Here is a 22080-nt window from a genome sequence, read left to right as displayed (position 1 = left end):
TAATGCAAGAAGACATGGGAACTGCCCAGGCCTTCTCTCACCATTAACTTTTTAAAGAATTTACTGTGGTTTTATTTATTTACTTATCTGGCACTGGATATTTAGCCCAGGGTTGCTTTACCACTGAGCTACATCCCCAACCCTTTTTAAAAAAATTCAAGACAGAATCTCACTAAGTCGCTGAGACTGGCATTTAACTTGTAATCCTCCTGCCTCAGCCTCCCAAACTGCTGGGATTACAGGTTGCACCACCACACCTGGCTTGCTGTGGTTTTAGAAGTGCTTGGCATTTATCTTCTGCCACTTAAGTGAAGCAGAATTGATGTGCAATTTGTACACAATAGCTTCAAATTTGGGACTGTTCAACCTTAAAATGAACTTATTATGTAAAAGAGGAAAAGTAAAATCATCAAAAATAGTCTAAATAAACTTTGTTGTTAAATCTTCCTTTCCTGGGAAGACTATTTGAAAAGCAAATAAAGCAACAATAAAATGGGTTGTGATTTCTAACACTAATGATCAGCTGACAAGAGCAGCTGCTGGACTTTTCACAATCTGAGGGGTTAAAGAGAAAAGAGCCAAAACCATGAAAAAAGATCTTTTTTGATATGCTGAAACTTGAAGATCATGTCATTCAGAAGCCACTGGCTTCTTCCTATTACCACTCCCACCATGTCATCGACTCTGGCAATTCAGCACAATTGGGGAGCTTGGAATGCAGGAAACTGGTTTTTATGGATGGCTCAATCCAGAATTTGAACTTGAACCCTAACAATCAACATCTCTGCAATCTTACATGGAGTCAAAAGAGATATTCACAACAAGGAAAATGCTGCATGAAGTTTAGGAAATTATTAAACCTCATTTTTGTTTTTCTCTGAAGAACTGACTTTGAAACAACTTAAATATTTTTTTTTTTTTGTGGTAAATAGTAGGTATTTATTTGAAATGAAAAAAAAATACTTAAGTACCTGGACTATTGCATTTAATCATGTATTGTAATTGTGTTACTCTACCTTTTTGTATCAGAGACAGATATACAATGAACATTCAGATATCACAGATTGCACACTAGATAGAATTCTTCAGGCCTTTTACATAACCACCAAAAAACAGATATTGGATTCTGCAATATAGTACAAAAGTCCACAATCAATCCAGTCTTAGCCAGTATCTTCAATTTACTTCTGTTGCTGTACAAATAGTTGGCCATTACTAGGGCTTACAAGTTAATAACAGGACAAAAAATATACATTGCACTGACACAAAAAGTCAGCTGTGTTAATAGTCATGCAACAAGTAACCAAACTTGCTGAAATTAAAAATACTTTCTAAAAACAGTTTTAACAGCATAAATATTTTATACACAGTTCATTTACCAAAACAAAATGTATTTAAATGATACAAAGCAAAAATAAGTTTCTACCAACTTTATACATAAGAAAGTGCAAAATAACTTATCTAGAGTGTTTTGCTATTATCCAGACGGATGGCTGCTATGGGCAGCTGTTCTCTTCTGCAAAAAGCATGACATTACACTTGCACACTACACACAAATGTTAGAGTACACGGACGAGTAAGTGGGTGGATGGGAAGGATGGACGAACAAATAAACTACAAAGATCAGGCAGGAGCCCTGTGAGGTACTCGCAGAGAAAGGATGCAGACCACACAAAGGTGGATGTACACATTGAGAATATGTGTTGGTAAACAAACTTACACAAAACACAGAAGATACCCAGAGAAACAATTAGTTTATGTGCGTGAGTGTACTTGTATGTGTGAGTGATTCTATGATTTCTGCCTTAGAAGCAAATGAAAAATAAACTAGATTGAACAAAACAGTTGCCCACAGCACCAGCTGCCAGAGGAAATACTATCATGAGGGTTTTGGTTTCCACCTTCTAGTTATGGAAGTTGTGTTGGAAAGTTTCAAAGTGTTCATCCCATATAACTTCAGATTACATACAGAAATAACCTTTAAGTGACTACACAACACACATTCCTATATTCAAGTCTTTAAGGAACACCTCTGCCATTGGATATGGGGTAAACATGGTTTGTGGACAAAAGGAGGGCGCTTCTTTAAAAAAGTGTAGAATAACACTGCTACAACGCATCCAGAGGGCAGACGGCAGCCCGCCACTGTGTGACAGCACAGTGTTTCTGCAACTGGTGAACGTCAGCATCGCTTGCTAGGATGGGAGTAAGATGGAGATGGGAGGGGCGAGGAGTGAGACACAGAAAGGAAAATAGAACACGACTTTTCTTCAAGTGAAATTATGAATGCCAATAATCCTTTTATTAACAAGTGTATCTGAACTTTTAGAAATGGAAGTGTTTTAATCAGCTCTGATATGTAATCATAAGTAGACTGTAGGCTCAAACCTAGGTAAATAAAGACTTAAATTTAGTAGCATAAGGCACTAAAGCAGCCTTTCTATTTCTCTTGGAGACCTAGTTATCAGGAAGAACAAATCTGTTCTTAAGCTGGTTTCAGCCCATTAGGTACAAGATCACTGTTGTACCAAATGCCTAGTTTTGAATGCATGTACATATATGTGCATTTTAGTGCATACGTGTGCCTGTTACCAGGGCCTAAAGATGGAAAGTTGGGAAAGCCAAAGCCACTGTCCTTTGTATGATGACTCTGTGAGGGTGTGAAGGCCTGTCCTTCCTTTTTTGGGTCATTAATGATCCTACATTTTTCAAATCACAGGGCTTTTAGAATTGTTCATAATATTATCACTAAGTATCTGAAAATGTTAAAATCTAGATTAATTGTTTCATTTGATTTATATATATATTTATATTTATGTACATAACACACATTTTAAAAAATCCCACCACCAAAACCTTTCTTTTCTGTAAACTAAACTTATCTCTTAGCCCCCGCCAGCTTTAACCCCCCTGGATTTGTGTGTTCTGTATCCAACTAGTAGAACAAATTAAATAACTAAATATTAAAATACTGTAATTATATTCATAGCAAAAACAAAAAAATAGACATTGATACAGTATAAATCTCACCGTTTTCAGGTAGATGGCATTAAATGGTAAAGGTTAATTTTAAGCAGTTCTGACATGATCCAGTTTTACAACAAGGTTTAAATGTTAATTCTGTACACTTTTTTCTTTTTTTTAACCCTTTTTTTTTTTTGAAAATATGCTATAGTAGAACATTAGTATCACCAAAGACACATTCTTATTATGTTCTATGCAAGAAAGCTAATTTGGGGTTACATGCAAATATATTTCCATTAATTGAGGCAGGGCTGCTTCCTGCACTATATCAGTCACCTGACCACCTTTATGCAACACTAAGAATATATGCCTTGACCAGACAGCAGTCCGCACATAAGTTTAAGGGGCCTTGTTACATAAGAACAACACTGAGGTGGTGCATAGCCAGGTATAATACGCCCTAAAATTTCCAGGTTATCTCATGGTTGAACTTCTATTCTCCCACACTGTTTCCTAAAGAAGGTCCACATTATTTTGGTTATTAGCCTAGTTTAAGTGGAGATACTGTGGGCAACTTGAAAGAAATGACATCAGGCACACAGGCTGGGTTTGAAAAGAAAAAGACCACAGATAATGTCTTTGAGGATTTTAAAAAACATTTATAATCAGTTGGTAAGTGAGAGATGTTAGACAAACCATAAGTAGTTCTTTGAGTTAGTGGTTTAGTTTGAAGTCTCATGTTACAGGCAGTTAGGTCCTTATTTAGAAAAAAAGGCCTTTATATCTATTTACAATATACACAGTTACTTGCAAAGAAGTCAGATTTACAACCATTTTCTAAAAGCCTTTTTTGTTTCTGTTGGTTTTTCCAAATAAGGATGAATAGCTCTATAAAAATGAGATGCAGGAAAAGACAGTTATTAAGTGAGGATTTTCTCTTGGAGACAGCTACTGTTATCAGGGAGAACTGGATATTGAAAATGTCACTCCTAGGAACCACCTCGTATTCTTCTTGTGCTGTTCACCTGAATAGTGTCTGCCCCGGTACTGTACGCTACACCCGTTTATTCAATGATCCCTTTGAATTCAACACTTCAACCATGTGGTAGGTATGAAGAGATGTGTAAACGGAGACTGTTTCCGATGCCTTCCGAGCTGTGACAGGGGAATCTGAGAGGGGTCTGTGGTCTCTAATCAGCTTGTTCAGTCTTCAACAATTTTGAGGCCCCTCTTCGGAACCCCTCTCATGCTGTAAGTTATAGTAACAGTTTTGACAAACACGCACCGGGGACGAGATTTTCAAGCGTTTGATTTCTGACTGAAATCGACTGCACCTAAAAGGAAAGAAAAAACATCAACTAGGAACAGTAATTTAAAAACTGAATGGAAGGCTTGTAGTAGGGTGAGGCCAGGGTTCACACAATGCCAGGAGAATGCCCAAAGCCATAATGCTCTCTGATCCTGTGGCTGACCAAGGATTGAAAGGGATGCTATATAATTTGTTTTGGCCTATGAAAATATGTATTATACCAGCAAATGGCATTTCTTTGATTTTAGAGAATTAGAAAAGTGAAAACAAAAAACAGAATTCAGATTTTCCAAGTTAATGAAACCCAGGGGTCTGAAGAGCTTGCGTGTGAGGCTGGCTGCTTGGTTCTGCAGGCCTATACTCTCAGGAGGTACGTTGGTGTCTTTGCATGGAAGGGAAGTTTTTTCCCTTGTAAATTAGAAGACTAATTGTCCATTTTATTTGTAAGTTTTTATTAATGCATATTAATGGCAGTCACTCTGGTATTTCCGTACATGTGCACAGTGTGTGTTGATCATATCCATCCATTCTTCCTTCACCTCTCCCCCACCCCGCTCCTGGGCACCCTTCCTATTCCCAGTTCCTAGTAATCACTCTTTCAGGTCAACTGTTTTTTTGGTTTGCCTTAGTTTTTCACATGAGAAAAAACATGATACTTGCTTTTATGTGCTGGGCTTATTTCACTTAATGTGATAACCTCCAGTTCCATCCATTTTGCCACAAATGACACAAATTCATCTTTCATTGTAGCTGAATTGTGCATGTATCTATTTTCTTTATTCATTCATCGGTTGATAGACACTTAGGCTAATTCCATATCTTAGCTTTTGTGAACAGCACCCTGATAAACACAGGTATGCAATGCTCTTTCGTATTCTCACTCCGTGTCCTTTGGATGTTTACCCAGGAGTAGGATAGCTGGATCATATGGTGGCCCTATTTTAGTGTTTTGAGGAGTCTCCATACTGTTTTCCATAGTGGCTATATTAATTTATATTCCTACCAACAATGTATAAGAGTTCTTTCCCTCTACATTCTCAACAGCACTTTTTTTTTAAATAACAGCCACTCTCAAAGGGGTGAGATGTTTCTCATTATAGTTCTAATTTGAATTTCCCTGATGGCTAATGAGCATTTTTTCATAAATTTATTGGCTATTAGATGGCCATGTAGACTCTTCTGTGCTTCCGTATGAATTTTAAGATTTTTCTCTTACTTCTGTGAAGAATGACAGATATTTTGAGGGGATCTCATTGAATCTTTGATGAATTTGGGTAATATGACAATATTAATTCTTATAATCCACAAACACAGAAGGTCTTTCCAACTTTCAGTGTCTTCTTCAATTGCTTTTCTTCAGCATTTTTGTAATTTTCATTGTAGAGGTCTTTCACTTCTTCAGTTACGTTTTTTTCCTAGGTGTTTGTGTGTGTGTCTCTACTGTGAATGAGCTTGCTTTCAGGATTTCTTTCTCAGCAAATTCATTATTGGTGTATAAGAAAGCTACTCGTTTTTGTGTTGATTTTGTATTCTGAAACTGTTAAATTCATATGTCAGTTCTAACACCTGCAATGTGATAATTTCATTTTTTCCTTTCCTATTGATGTGACTTTTCTTTCTTTTGCTTAATTTCCCTGCCTAAAATTTCTAGTACAACATTGAATTAGAGTGGTGAGAATGGACACCTTGTGTTGTTCTTATAGAAAATATTTTCAGTTTTTCTCAATTTGGTATGATGATGGCTGAGTTTCTCATATATAGATTATTGAATTATGATATTTCTATACCTGATTTGTTCAGGGCTTTTATCATGAGGGGCCATACATTTTATCAAACAGTTTTCTATATCTAATTAAGATGATTATATGATTTTATTCTTTATTTTTGTGATGTATTATAGTTACTGATTTGAGCATGTTAAACTATCCTTGAAACCCTGGAATAAAACCAACTTGATTGTGGGATATAATTTTTTTAAAATGTGCTATTGAATTTGATTTGCTAGTATTTTATTGAGTATTTCTACATCTATGTTCATCATGGGTATTGTTTTCTTTTTTTGTTGTGCCCTTGATAGATTTTGGTAATAGGATAATAATGGCATCAGAGAATGAGTTTGGAAGGGTTCCTCCCTTTCCAAACTATGGAATAGTTTGAGAACTATTGGTGTTAGTTCTTGGGCGAAAGTCAGCAGTACAGCCATCTAGTATTGGGCTTTTTTTTTCAAATACTTTTTATTACTGATTTGATGTCATTACTCGTTATTGGTCTATTTGTTTTTGATTTTGGGTACCAGGTACTGAACTCAGGGGTACACAACCCAAGTCACATATCCAGCCCTATTTTGTACTTTATTTAGAGACAGGGTCTCACTGAATTGCTTAGCACATCACCATTGCTGAGGCTGGCTTTGAACTCATGATCCTCCTGCCTCAGCCTCCTGAGCTGCTGGGATTACAGGTGTGTGCTACTGTGCCCAGCATGGTATATTTGTTTTTAATATTCTCTTGGTTTAATTTTGGTAGGTCATATGTGCCCAGAAATTTGTTCATTTCTTCTAAATTTTTCAAATTGTTAGCATGTAGTTTTTCAAAATAATACCTTAATGATATTTTGTATTTCTCTGGTAACAGTTGTAATGCCTCCTTTTTCATCTTCAATTTTATTTATTTGGATTTTTCTCTTTCTCTTTTCTGGTTAGTATAGCTAATGGTTTGCCATTTTTTAAAAATCGTTTCAAAGAACCAACTCTGTTTCATTGATCCTTGGCATTGTTCTTTTAGGCTCTATTTTGTTTACTTCTGTTCTGATTCTCATTATTTCTTTCCTTCTATGGGGTATGGTTTTTTTTGCCTTGCTTTTCTAAGACTTAGAGTTGCATTAATTCATTGATAACACTGTTAATTTTAAATCTTCCTTTTTTTTTTTTTTTAAATGTGGGCACTCTGCTATAAGCTTCCCTTTTAGTGCTGCTTTTGCTGTCTCCCACACCTTCTGTATGTTATGTGATCAGAAGAGATAAATGGTCTGATTTCATTTATTTTGAATTCTTTAAGAGTTGTTTTGTGGTTAATATAGCTTATTCTAGAGAATATTTCATGCACTGAAGAAAAGCATGTGTATTCTGCAGGCACGGAATGGAAAGGTCTGTAAATGCCTGTTAAGTTAGTACAATTTAACTCTGTTGTTTCTTTATTTTTTCTCTCATCTTGATGATCTGTCCACTGGTAATTGTGGGGTAACGAAATCCCCCACTATCTTGAGACTTTCTCTCTCTCTTTAGGTCTAAAAGTATTTCTTTTATAAAATTAGTGCTCGAACATTAGGGGCATATACAAATACAATTATTATCTTCTTGATGAACTGATCCCTTGATCATTACATAGTGATCTTGTTTCTTCTATTTTTGTCTTAAAGTCTGTACTGTCACATGAGTAGTTACTCCTGTTTGCTTTAGGATTCTAGTTGCTTAGAATGTCATTTTTCATCCATTCTGTTTATCTTCACTGGTGAGGTGAATTTACTATGGACAGCACATCATTGGGTCTTGGTTTTTAATTTAGTCAGCCAGTCTTTATCTTTTCATTGGAGATGTTAAGTCCATTTAAATTGTTATTATTGTAAAGTATGGACTTATGTCTGTCATTTTGTTAATTTTCTTCTAGTGTTTTAAGTGTCTTTTGTTTCTTCCTCACATATTTCTCTTTGTGGTGTGATGGTTTATTGCATTGATGATTTGATTCTTTTCTACTTCTCTCCTGTGTATACACTCTTCCAGTGGGATATATACTTTCACATGCTCTCATGATGTTAATTCTTTCACTTCTGGAGGTAGGAAGTATCTTTTATAAGACTGGGCAGATGGTCATAAATCCCCACAGTTTCTGCTTATCATGGAAGGTCTTTATTTTTTCTTCAATTTTGAAGGATAGCTTTGTGGGGGGTGTGGTTATCCTGGTTGGCAGTTATTTTCTCTCAGTGCTTGAAGTATGTCAGGGTTTCTGTGGAGAAATTTGCTATTAGTGTAGTGGGATTACCCTTAAATGTGACTTGAAGTTTTTTCTTACAGGTTTTTAAATTCTCTCTTTGCCCTGTACTTTTGACAGTTTTACAATAGGTTGTGGTGAGGATCTTTTCTGCTCATGTCTATTGGGTTCCAACTCCTACACAAGGATGTCCATGTCTTTTTCAAGAGAAGGGAAGTTTTCTGTTATGATTTCGATTGAATAGGTTTTTCTTAATCTCTATTTCCTCCCTTTAGATATACCAATGATACAGATGTTTGATCATGTAATGGTGTCCCTCAGATCCTGAATGCTCTTTTCATTGTCACTTTTTTCTTGTCTTAATGTGACCTGTCTTCAAGATACAATATTCCTTTTTCCACTTGATTTGTTTTTGAGATTTTCGACTGAGTTTTTATTCATTGAGCTCATTTCCAAGCTGTCTGGGTCTTTTTAAAAATATCTTTGCTGAATTTCTCATTCATTCTTGTACTTTCTGAGTTCATCTAATTTTTATCTGTATTCTCTTGGATCTCACTGAGTTTTTACAAGTGATTCATGAATTCTTCATCAGACTTTGCATCCATTGTGATATCTTTGGAATCTGTTGCTAGAGAGTTATGATGTTTTAGAGGTCTCATATCACCTTATTTCTTCATAGTTTGTATTTTCCTATGTTAAAATTTGCACATTTGGTAGAATGGTTATTTCTATCACTTTTATGAGATGGCCTTCTTAGTAAATGGTTTTCTCCTGAATATATGTCTTGGGATATTGGTATGTTAGACAATGTTGAGTTTTCTTCTAGCTAACACTATAGTATAATATCCCTGTAGCTTCTTTGGCTGTGATTAGTGAGTCTGGGCACAGTGTGCACCATGTCAGAATCAGAGAGATCTGTTGTCTCTGCAGGTCATATAAGGGTAGGGACACTCCAGCAGTTCAAGCAGGGGTGGTCCCTATAAAGTGATGGGAATTTCCTCAGGTACTTTTTTTTTTTTTTTTTTTTATTCAGGATTGAACCCAGGGGTGCTCTGTCATTGAGCCATATCCCTAGCCATTTCTAGATTTTTGAGACAGTTTCTCGCCTAAATTGCCCAGGCCAGTTTCTAACTTGCTATCCTCCTGCCTTAGTCTCCCAAGTGCTGGGAAACAAACACTATGCCCACAGTTCTCAGATATTCTTGATGTTGGTGCTGGTATTTGTAAGGGTCTCTGACACTGGCTTCACCAATAGTGGTGATGAGCCTGAAGCACTTGCTGCTTGATGAGACACGAGTGTGGGCCCAGGGGAGAGTGGAGCTGGAATCTCAACACTCCTCTATGGCATTCACCCAGTCCTATCAGTCATGCATCGACAAGGTGTAGGGGTGACTAACTGTGGCGACTCATACAGGTGGAGCGTAGCAAGTGTTGTGTTCCTACTTGCTGCTACTGTAGTCATGTCTTACTCTGGAGTGGGACCTCACATGCTCCTGCCACAGCCATGTATATCTGGGAGTGGGTGACAGCTGGGCCTTTTCTTCTGATTTTTCCAACTATAGTGCCCCCTCAAGCATGAGTGGGTTGCAGATGGAGCTGGGCAAAACTTCTCAGCTGAAGTGCTTGGCACAGCAAGGAAAAATGGAACATGGCCAGTGCTGGGCAAAGTTTCTCTTCAACCTTCTTAGGCTGTATGTGCCAGAAGCAGGGTGATGCTGGAGCACAGCTTGCTCAAGACCTCCTCATCACACCACTGTGGGAGGGGGAGCAGAGGAACCAAGAGTTCTTTCTCTATCTTATTAGTGACAGGTGCCCATGCAGGGCATTGGAAGAGGGGTGGCTGAAATCATGTGGGCAATTGACTTCAGCCCTGACAGTCCTATTAAACCATGTGCATCTGGTCACACTCCTAGTCTTGGAAGGAATGCCCCTAACACACCCCACCCCCAGTTATTGAAGATGGTGCCCTTTGTGTTGCAACACCTGTTCCTTATAGTCTAGTGCTCTCAACAAGTTTGTTTCAGATTCACTCTATCTAGCTAAGTTTTAGTTTGTGAGGCAGCTACTTGCTGAGCCAGTGTAGTGAAATATCTGTAGAGGTTCAGAGAAAGGGATATATATGGGTTTCTGTCCCTTAGAGCAGTCCAAATCCAGATAAAAAATAAATATGTTCCTTATTCATATGACTCCTGGCTATAGCATCCTAAGGTTCACTGGGAGATATAGTGAATTCTTTTTTTGAGAGTCAAGCTACTGTGCGGATTTCATTTTTTTATATATTTTTTGGTACTGGAGATTGAACTCAGGGGTGCTTGTCACTGAGCTACACCCCCAGGTCTATTTTGTATTTCATTTAGAGACAGGGTCTCACTGAGTTGCTTAGCACCTTGCTTTTGTTGAAGTTGGCTTTGAACTTGAGATCTTCCTGTAGGCATTTGCCACAGTACCCAGCAGATTTCAGGTTTCCTACATATTTAGGCTAAGCCTATAAAGACTGAAATTGTGTAATAGCTAAGATTGCCCCTATCTGTAATTAAGAGTTTACTGGGACTCTCTCTTGCATCATTACCTCTGCAGTGGGGAGACTGCTGTGGAGTTGGGGTGGCAGGTGCTAGGAAATTCTATTTTTCTTACTATGTTGTTGTCCCAGGTCTCCGGATGTCAATGAAACTTCTGCTTTTTCTCCTGTTGATTCCCAGTGTTCTCTCAGGGACACTCACCTTAACATGCAGCTATACAACTGTTGCTTTGGTTCTTCCTTGTGAAGGAGGAGGAGGAGGAGGTGAGTCAGTGGTACTTTTTTCAGTCATTGTGTCTGATGATTGCCCATTTTAAAAGACACTTTGGTCACTAAACAAGTTCCCTGGCTTTTAAACATTTTGATTGATCTACACTCAATCATCATTTCTTTTTTTCTTTTCTTTCTTCCTTTTTTTTTTTTTTTTTTTTTGTGGTGCTGGGGATTAAACCCAGGGCCTCATGCACATTAGGTAAGTGCTCCACCATGGAGCTACACCCCCCAGTGCCACAATCATTTCTTAGAAATAGGTAGTTTGGCCTTTCTTGTCTGGTCCAAATGTTCTCATTTTCTAGTTATGTTGATGATAGAATTCTTTGAAGTCAACTATACTTATATTCATATCCTTTAAAAAGTATCCAGAGCTGCTATTCCTGGAATAAAGCAGGATATGACACTGGATGTGGCATTAAATCACTTTAAGCTTGGATTTTTGCAGAACTGAAGTGCAGATTTATATTTACTCCATTAATCTAAGTTCTCAGAGAATAAATTAAATGCTCCTAGCTTAAGGGCTTACAGGGGGTTTCTGGACTCTGGAAACTCTTAGGAATGTTGACAGGTCTTGGCAGCTGAAGTGTACAAAGGCTGTGGGAAGGGCTGTACCCTCCAGGACAGCTTTCTGCTTTGCCTGCTTCACCATAACCAGTCCCTGTTTGGTCAGTGCTCTCAAGAGAGCTCCATGCATCCACAGGAATGAATAATTTAAAGAATTACCTATGTTTAGACAATACTATGAAATGAACACTACAAAGAACAGACGTCTACCAGCGTACATATGGGGGTACTATCAGCAATTACTAGGTTACTAGGTTTGTAGAGTAGGCCCGTCACAGCACAGAGCCACACAACAGGATCCTCTGCCAATCTCATAGTTCCCATCAGGAATGCTGGCAGCAACATTCTGGCTACATCGTCTCAAATCAGACTGCACAAGAAAAAAGGTTTAAGGAAAAAAATTTTGACACCTTTTATGGAATATCTATAGTGCCAGACTCATACTTGGCGTTTCCCAACATTTAAACATGCATGAGCTCATTCAATTCTCTCAGCATCTCTATGTGTAGAGGTATTACTGTGAAAACACTTTACAGAGGAAAAAACAAGCTCAGAGAGGTTCAGCAACTTCCTGAGGTAAGATAATAGAGGGCAGCCCAGTAAGAATTTGATCAAAGTCAACTGAAAGGCCATGACCTTATCAACGAACCAGTGCTGCCTATAAAACCTCTACAACTTCCTCAAAAAATGGTTCTACAATATGGAATAATGTGTTTTCTTTGAAAATGTCTCTGGAGTAAGGCAACAAAAACATGAAAGTGCACTGTCCACAGGGTCTTCTCTGTTATCTGGAGGGAACATGGGGGATGCCAGTGTACCACAGAGAAAGTGTCCAGATCCAAGACTGCAGCACAGCTGACTCTTCTTATGGGGTAAAAACAGCTCCCTGACTCATGTCACACCCCAAATGAATTAAACACCCCAATGTGAAAACTGTAAAACTTTAAACCTTTTTCTTCAGTTTGTTTTTATAGTACTAGAGAGTGAACCTAGGGATTCCTTACCACTGAGTTACATCCCCAACCCTTTTTATGTTTTATTTTGAGACAAAGTCTCACTAAGTTACTGAGGCTGGCTTCAAACTTTCCACCCTCCTACCTCAGCCTCCTAAGTCACTGGAATTGTAGTCACCAGCATGCCTTTCAACTGCATTATAGATTTTATGATTTTTTTAATGTTATTTATTATTGCTATATCATCTATCCAAATAAGCATTTAAATAAAAAATAAGTAACTATTTAAAAAAAGAAAACAAAGCTATCCTTATGATCTCAAGACAGGGAAATGACAAGATACAAAAAGCAAAAAATCATAAATAATAATAAATTCAATCATGTCAAAATTAAAACCTTGTATAACAGAAAAATCATATACAACATTAAAAACAGACAGAAGAGACAAGTGAACCTGAATGGAAATCAGGCAGTTAGCCAAGAGGAATACCGATGCCAACAGACAGGATGTCCATCCTCGCCAGCACTGCAAGTTAAAACGACAAGGCACACTTCCTTACCTATCAGATTGGCAAAAGGAGACAGGTTTGGCAATATTAAGCATGACTAAGAATTTGGAAAACTTTTACATCATGTTAGAAGCAGTATAAACTAGCACTACTGTTTTGGAGAGAAATTTGCCAAGAGCAAGTTAAGCCCAAGACAAAGTCTGTTCTGTCAACTCCATTCCCTCTCTAGAGGAGATGCAGCCTATGCACTAGAAAGGCACTTACAAAGACACACTCTGTGGCATTATTTGTAGTGTGTGCAAAATAGAAAAAATCCCAAAACCCTTAAGAGGCCATCAAAAGGGAAAGAAGTTTTCATACAGTCATAAATACCTGGCAGCAAAGTGAATACTTCAGCATAATAGTTATGCATAGATTTTTAAAAAATTATGAAAAAAAGTTACAGAAGGGTACAGATAATATGCATTGGAAGGTTAAGAAACAAGACAATATAATGTAATAAAGTTGATAGAGGTAACACTTGCTCATGAAAGTAAAAACATGGGGAGCAGAAAGGGTATGAATGTGAAGGGGGAGAGAAGACTTGAAGTCTATTTACATCACTTCTATATCTGCAGCACACACACCTAAGTAACAGGAAATGTTAGCATATTTGCATTCTAAGTCACAGGTTACCAGGTGTTTGTAATGACTATTTCTGTACTTTTTCTGATAGGGATATTTCATAATTAAAGTAATAGAAAAAAACACAAAGTGAGCACTGTTTACAGTAGCAGAGTATAATGCAGTGGGGACACCACAGTAAATTGAAACTTGTACCAAGGGCACAACAAACGGCCTTAGAGTGTAACCCAAGCACTCAAAAAGCACATGTCTCATCTTACTTCTGGCAGAAGAGCTGTCCACAGTTCCTGCAATGGTGTCGTCTTTCTGTGAGAGAAAACCGCACAGAGCAGTTGGAACAGCTGTCACTGCCTTCGTCCTTCACCCAGTGGTCAGCAGCAGAGCGGCCCGGCTGGTCACTCACCGACCAGCTGAAGACTCGGCCTCGACTATCACCAACGAGGATCCTGCTGTGGTCCCTGCAGGAGACACAAGAAGGCCTCTGGTCCAGTGGGGGGTGTGCGTTGGTGTGGGAGCTGGTAAGGGTCATCAGGCACCCCTGAATTCCCTCAGGGGAAATATATTAGAAGAGACAGAAATAGTACTGAGTCCAAATTTACTCTTCCATTATTTTCTTTGGACTGAGCCTTGCTGTATCTTTGAAGAACACGGAGGGCAATGTTTTATTTAGTTTTTTAAAACTCAGTATTGAATTAAATCCACACACAGGCAGGTTTCCTTTACAGAGGATGAGTATGAAATCTGTTTTCCTTCAGGCTGAAAAATGTGGACTTGGGCTATGTAGATAACTTGGAGGGGAGTGGGGTAGAAGTCTGACACTTACTTGGAGATGCCCAGTGCGGTGACTTCAGCTGGGTGTGTGTTGTCCCTTCGAAGGAAGGCTGTGTGCATAGTGAACTTATGCCTGAATACCAGCTGCCGCTCCCACCGGTACCCTGGAGTGGGCAGAAGTGGAGAACATGACGGACCAAACTGAGAGGTGATATACTTACACCTGGTGGCCTTAAAAGCTAGGGTGCCTCAATCTAAGCTGAAGCAGCCTTTCCAGTTCCAGACACGGCCTCCCTGGATGCAGGGAAAGCAACGTAGCTGACCATGACCTGTGGGTCAGGTCAGAAAGTGTGTCATTCCAAACAAGAAACTGAAAGAAGGAGAAATCTTCAATGCAAGAAGATTTTGAAAACCTTGCCTCTAAATTCTATTACAGGCAAAATCGCCTGCAAATGCAGCTTTATCTATTTATTTGTAACTAACAGTTGCTTATTTTCAAAAGCTTTCACGATTTCACAATTTGTGAATGAATGCAGTTTTTGATCTGAGGTGTTTCTTCTTTAAAAAAGACCCTCATGTTGTAAACACCATTACAAGTCAGATTCTCTGCATCCACTTCACACATGAAGAACTGTAAGAAGCCTTTCTCTGTGGGTGGCCCAGGTCACACAGCACATCAGAGATGGAGCCCAGGGGGAGCTGACTTGGTCAACCAACCCTCACACAAGAAGCAAGAAATAGATATCAAACTTCAAGTTACCAGGTTTCAATCTGTTGTAATTTCGTGCTTCCATGGGATTGGGGTGGGGGTGGCTAATGGGGCCCTGTACATGGGCTCTTGTCTGGCCCTCTGAATAGTTGACAAAGATGAAGCCATCTTTCTCATCTAGACTGAGCTGGTCGGACCAGCGCCTGGAGTCATCAGAGCCACTGTCATTGCACCAGGTGGCTGTTGCTCTGCAGGAGGCTGCCCGAGGCCTGTGGCTGGTGCTGCTGGGCTGGCTGGGAGTGTCCTTAGGTTCCTGGCTGATGCTCTGTTCATCTGCTTCTGAATCACTGCTGTCCTCATCTTGGGCTTCCTGCCCTGGGTAAAGCATTGGGATAATTAGAAAATCCAGACACATCACAATTAGACTCAGCTCTGTTCCACTGGTCTTTTTTCCTATCATATACAAAACATAGAGACATAATATTTTAAGCTAAGTGTAACAAAAGCAGGGGGAACACATCAGGGCTTTTAGCAAGATTACAGATAACACCAATGGGTAGAATTTCTCAAAGGGTTACACAGAGCCCTCTTGGCTTTAGTTTGGTGTTCAGTCTTTCACAGTCTGATCAAAACCTCACACACCTCACCACAGTCCAGAGAGACAGTGCCATTCAGGTGTTTTCCACACAGCCCTGCCCCTCTTCATGGCTGGGTTTCCATGCACCATCAGCCTGACTGAGACCTGCCTTCTCAGTGTCTGTGTGTTCGGCCATCGCCTGTCTTTCAAGCCAAAGCTTCAAACTTCTTTCCCTAAAATTTAACCCAATTCCTTCCCCTGAAGGTATTCCCTCCCTCTTCTGGACTCCTTGACCAGTCCTGTGCCTCTAAGGTACTTGAAATCCCTGCCCTACACTATTATATCTGGACATTCTTTCTACCAAACAGTAGAAAGGACCCAAGTCCGACATCTTGCCTACAGTGGTCAATAACTAAACGACCACACTGATGAACGAGTTACTGAGGAAATCCTTAATTCAGGATTTTTTCTTTCTCTTTCCATTGCCATTTTACAATCATTTCCCCACTCTTTGTAAATAAAGTCTTCTAAAGGAGAAATCTATGTGACATAAATATATATAGCTGGACTAAAGGAGAGCACACAAATGTGAGCATGCAATGCCAGCTCACTGCATACACCCATTTTGTTTAACAGGACAAATGTATCTTGTGCTTGTTTTATACTCATTAGGAGTCTAGTAGACTAATTTGAACGAAGTTATTACCCCAATGGCTTATTCTCATGAGTCGTATGGTATAATCAATCATTAGCCCAAGCCCTAAGTCACCTTAGAAATGGCTTTGATTCCCAGTGAACCCCTCACTTCCTTTTCACCCAATCAGTGCCTTCAAATTCCACCACTGCCAACTGACCAGAGTCAATCCTCCCCAGGGGCAGCTCTCCCCTCTCTACCACTTCTGCCAAACTCTGTCCACAGTATGAATAAACAAGGAGCAAGACAACCTACAAACCTCTCTACCCTGAATTTGATCCCTTTTTCCATCTCACTTATTTATCCCATCTTCCACTGTTAATGCACTGAAAAAGCTTTGTTAAAGGAAGGGAAAGTGACCACTTCCCACTGGACCTTTTAACTCATTATCTCACGTGTTACAGGTAACCCTCGAGCATTTGTTGAACTGGGCTTAATTTTTATGTCCTTTTTAAAACACCCAGATGATCTTTCTGGTTAAAAGTGCAACTGACTATAGAAATTTACATGTATTAACATAATACAAATGTATAATACAGTGTAAAATGTTCCACCCCCAGATCCTTTCTTTCTGGCATAGAAAGTAAAGGCTATTTTCAGTTTACAAATAGAAGTGATTTGTATCTTTCTGACAGCAAGCCTCTGCCTTTAGAAACTCCCTCATATCATCAAAGTCACACTGAATTCTCAGTATACAAAAATTAATCACAGATAATACTTTTAAGGAAACCTTCCAGGAAGTCCTTTGTCCTAACTGTTCTACATTATAGGGGGCAGCTTCTCTGGATACTACCAATGCAAAGCACAACTTGCCTGGTTTTATGGCACTGCTCCAGTCATTCTGTACAGAAACCACCTAGCTCTTTATTTCACCGGAAAATGTCAAGTGCTTCACAACTAATAGTAGACCACAGGTCGCTAGGCTTCAGCCTGAATTAACGCCCCATGTGAGCAGGTGTTGGGTGGTGACAGTGAAGGTGGACTCTGACCTGCCTCTGTGGATAGTCTACAAACATGATACCACTCTGTGGTCCAGGTTGATCAGTCAGGTGCTGGGCAGAACAGACATGGAACAGAGGTGTGAGGCTGTCCCACTTATCCACTACTGTGCCTCCAGGTCTGATTCATATCTTCAGAACTACAGGCAGCCCATGCCTTTGGTCTTCCCGAAAGCTTGTCCTCAATTTAGTTTGGAATGTGAAGTCAACAAAACACTGCTACACTGAGGCATGAGGTAAACTGGAGAAAACCTGGCACATCTGCCCAAAGCAATTATACAACAGGCAGTGACTGTACTCTTGTGAGCCTTGCCCAACCCTGGGCTCTTGATTATGTTGTGTGGTATAAAGCTATGCTGAATGACCTAAAAAAAAGGAATACTAATACAGGAAACGACTGAATGCTTTTTATAATGTATGAAATACCTATTTGTGCTTCTGGACAGTCTTCCTGCATTTCTAGGACTTCCTCAGGTTCAGGAGCTGGTGTTTCAGGAACTTGCAGAAATTCCATTCTCCAAAACTGCATTTAAGCAAGTGTGAAAATAGAAAAAAGAAAAAAGTGGATAATCAAATCAAAGAAATAATGTACATGTTACTGGATGAGGACGAGCTCTCAAGGTTAAACAAGTAACTTCCTTTCTAGGATTACAGAAATGCAGAGTCCCCTGTATCTTGTCAAATGTGGCAGGAGCTGCCTCACATAACGACTGTTATGGAAAAGTAAGTTCAAAAACATGGTTCAGTGACGTAAGTAAACTTCTGTTTCCTACAAAAACCTCAAGAGTCTTGCATACACAAATAATATGTACTGCAGAACTCCAAGAAGGCACGCAGCCAGCAGAATCCCCGAATGTATTTGGCTGTGGAGCTTTTCATAATGCCTCACTGATTCAGCGACCTAGAATACCACTCTGGAGAAAGCAGACTCTGGGTGTGCATGTGCATGCGTGTGCACATGGGCTTGCTGTCTGAGGCACAGGGTGTGGCAGGGGAGTGGGCTGGCAGCCTTGCTGTCTCTAAGCATAGGACCGTGACTAAGAAAGGCAGTAATCAGCTGCTCTCTGCTTTGACAAAGAAAATAGGCACAAAGAAAAATCTGAGAGAGAAAAAAACAAATATTTGCATAGACTATAAAGGTAAATGTTCTGTTGATTCTCTTTTCTGTAGAGGCCAGACTCAGAAAACTAAGAAAAGGATACACTGCATCTAGGCTTCAAGAGTAATCGTGTGGCATCTGGCTCAGAAAAAAAGCTGAGGTCACTGGACACGTTGTCTAGCTCTGTGATTCTCTGAAGAGAAGACACTGTCCCTACTAACTACATTTTCCCTACAAAGGCATTTGACAGGTTGAAAACCCAATACTTACATGGTTCACACTGTGAGCAGACCCACGTGCCAGGGGTTTACTAGTGATCTCTAGTGTTAAGCTGTTGGCGGTTGGTAGCACTAACAGCTCTACTCAGTAGGAAGAAAAGGGGCCCAGTTTCTGGTGTTCACCATGACTGATAAATGGTGGCCAGGGCCCATGTGGATTATAGTGAGACTTTGCTAAACATCACATCCTATACAGGTGAACTTGTATTTTAAACAGTTTCCTAAGTTTCAGGTAACTTGGACAGCAAATACTTCTTTGCGCTCACTTACCCGAACCTCTCCATTTGAGTGTCCTGTCACTATGACGTTCTGTGTGTCCCATTCATTCATCTCTGACACGCAGCAGCAGACGATCTGCTGGCTCCAACCTGTGAATGTGTTTACACTCATGATAGGGTTCCCATTAATGCTCCACACATGGATGTATGTGCCAGCACAAGACACAATGTCCCCCTGCAAGACAAAGTAACACTGTTCATTCTCTTCATATTACACACTGGTTTCAGAAAAACAATTGTATCTATGACCTGCTCTCAAAACACCTCGGTCCTTAGACTAATGGCTGAATTATTTCTAAGGTAACCTGGAATTCAGTGCTTGATGACTTAAAAATAAATATCCTGAACAAGAGGCTTCTTTAAAAATTCAAAGCTGAGTGAATACTATGTCAGGGTGTCACAAATGGAGAAGAAAGGTAGCTTTGTGCCCAGTACACTGCTGAACAAGCTCCTATTCCACCACCAAGCGCTATGTCATCAGAGGAGGTGATAGATGGTCTTCTTCTTTCCATTGTTTACAAAATCATTTACCCTTTTCATTTAGAGGAATTCACCTACACAGACTTTTATGTAATTGAGTCCGACCACCAAGACCATAGGGTAGAAGAAGTATTCAGTTCAGGTACATTGTGTCTCTCTCCAAATACATGATAAGATAGAATCTTGGTATACTTTAATATGTTATGTTAAAATCTACATTCACAAGAGGGGTGGGAAAATGAGGGTGAAGAAAGAAACCTGTCATGTAGGTCACTTCTAATAAAACTTAAGATTCCCTGAGCTGATAACTCATGAAAACCTGAGTTCTAAAGGGCAGAAGGAATAGTCCTTTTCCTCAAATTCTAACCCTTACAGTGACCTCATGAGGTCGGCTAGCACCAACCTTGCTTTAGAGCATGAAAGTGAGGTGCACAGAGCCAAGACACTTGCTTATCATCCCAGTCATGATTTGCAGCCAGTTCTCTGTAGTCCCAAAGCTTACAAGTCACCCTGTGCTGCCCCGCAAATCCTAAGGTGGCATGGCGGTCCCATTGTTGGTTGCTAACTTTGGAAATGACCTAGTGATTTCAGTGCAGTCAGGAGATTCATGAGATCCTATAGATATTTGAAGATGGTCGTCAAAAGCAGAGAAAGCACCAGAAGATGGGAGCAGCACCAACGTGAGGATGAAGACAAAGGTACACAGGGGCAGGATGATAAGGCTGCACTCTGCTCATCACTGTTCCTGCCTCCTCCCCACAGCCCCTCTGCCGTGACGGCGAGAACCAAAACAAACCTCAACACAAAAAATACTTTGTAAAGTATTGCTCTGTCTACCTCTGCATCAGTCACTGAGCTGTCTCTGAGTGTCAGCAGGTGAGTTTTAAGTAGTGTTCCTGGTCTCTGCAAGAGACCAGAGACATCAAGACCTCCTTCAGTGACTCCAGGGGGCCACAATTAAGAACGCATTAGAGTGAATCCTGTGGTCAGAGGGCTGAGTCATAGAAGAAGAAATAAAGAGCAGCTGCCAAGGGAGCTTGGGCCCAAAATATAAACACAAGTTAAGCACACTGGGTATTGGTTGGAGAAACAGAAACAGAAATCTTTTCATGTGTTAAGACTTTATGAAAAATTTATGAAAAGAAGAAAAAAAAAACCAAGTCACTTCTGTAGTGTTTGCAGTAACTATTGCAATCCAGTGGGTGTATAATGACTCAAATAACTGACTATAAATAAAATTCTCACTATTTAAGAACAACTTCTAAACAAAGTACTTTAATGGGATTAATAATCTGATTGTGAGCAACACTGTTAGATCAGAGCAGTTCTGTTGCATCTATATTTTTCTAAAGTTCTTTAGGAATAAAATTTTGCAGGACTAACCCCAGGTGGTATTCTAAAATATCTTAAGCCTATCAAATACACGAAAACCAAATTTGACTCTGTTGCCCTTGCATGTCCCCCACTCAGTCACATCTCCGAGTCCTCCTATCATCAGTGAGACACTCTAGATGCCTTTCACTAGAACTAAATTTCTTTTTCTTTGTGTGATGGCAGGATATTTGACTGAAAGCATAATACTTAGTATTGCCTGACAGAAATCAAAGATAAGAAAGAAAAGGAAACATCACTCAATAACATGGTGAGAACTACTATGGTGGCCCCAGGGCAGGAATGAGTGGGATGGGGAATGTTGCTAGTGATGAGGCAGGGGTGGGTTCTTGGGACAGGGTACATTATACCATGGTAACATACCCTTGGACTTGTGGACTTCATTCTTCGTAAATCTACTCTGAAGCTTCCCCTGCCTCAAAAACCCTTAGTGATGAAGACAACTCCCTGTCTTTCCTGTCCACCTTAATTGAACTCAGTCTATGTGGGGAACTCCCAGTCCAGTGCATTTCTTTTCATTCTGATTATTTTACCTATTTGTGTAAGAAATATTTATTTTTGAGAAGAGATAATATTCCTTGATAATTTAGGGATCTGTTGTAAAAACAATTAACAATTTTTCTCATTCGGTCACCCAAATACTATTTTTCACTTTTTAAAATAAATAAATAATGTGTTTTGAAATTTCAACAAAATTTGAACATTCTTAATAAATCCCACAATTTAAAAAAAAAAAAATCTCCCATGTTCTTGGATAGGCAGAATTAATATTGTCAAAATAGCCATACTACCAAAAGTCCTATACAGATTCAATGCAATTCCAATTAGAATCCCAATGACATACCTTACAGAAATAGAGCAAGCAATAATGAAATTCATCTCGAAGAAAAAGAAACTCAGAAAAGCTAAAGCAATCCTTAGCAGAAAGAGTGAAGCAGGGGGTATTGCAATACCAGAACTTCAACTATACTACAAAGCAATAGTAACAAAAACGGCATGGTATTGGTACCAAAATAGACAGGTACAGAATAGAGGACACGGACACAAACCCAAATACATACAATTTTCTCATACTAGACAAAGGTGCTAAAATTATGCAATGGA

The 22080-nt window shown here is 39.4% G+C and overlaps 1 protein-coding gene across 14 annotated transcripts in view; it reads right to left on the bottom strand.

Annotated features, from left to right (window-relative positions):
• Positions 1 to 1028: 1028 nt before the first annotated feature.
• The window catches only part of WDFY3 (WD repeat and FYVE domain containing 3), a 269816-nt gene continuing 248764 nt past the window's right edge, over positions 1029 to 22080 (bottom strand). For all 14 annotated transcript variants that reach the window (XM_079153142.1, XM_079153145.1, XM_079153139.1 and 11 more), the window contains 6 exons: positions 19097 to 19279; positions 17876 to 17972; positions 15232 to 15555; positions 14524 to 14635; positions 13961 to 14158; positions 1029 to 4298 (listed from right to left, as the gene is read on the bottom strand). In XM_079153142.1, the coding sequence (XP_079009268.1) occupies positions 4175 to 4298; positions 13961 to 14158; positions 14524 to 14635; positions 15232 to 15555; positions 17876 to 17972; positions 19097 to 19279 (1038 nt within the window). In that variant the 3' untranslated portion in view covers positions 1029 to 4174. The remainder of the gene's footprint in view (positions 4299 to 13960; positions 14159 to 14523; positions 14636 to 15231; positions 15556 to 17875; positions 17973 to 19096; positions 19280 to 22080) is intronic.

This window comes from Sciurus vulgaris (assembly GCF_902686455.1).
Source record: "Sciurus vulgaris genome assembly, chromosome: 9".
Classification (NCBI taxonomy): Eukaryota; Metazoa; Chordata; class Mammalia; order Rodentia; family Sciuridae; genus Sciurus; species Sciurus vulgaris.
Note: the sequence above shows the minus strand (reverse complement) of the source record. Positions and strands in the feature narration are given on the sequence as shown.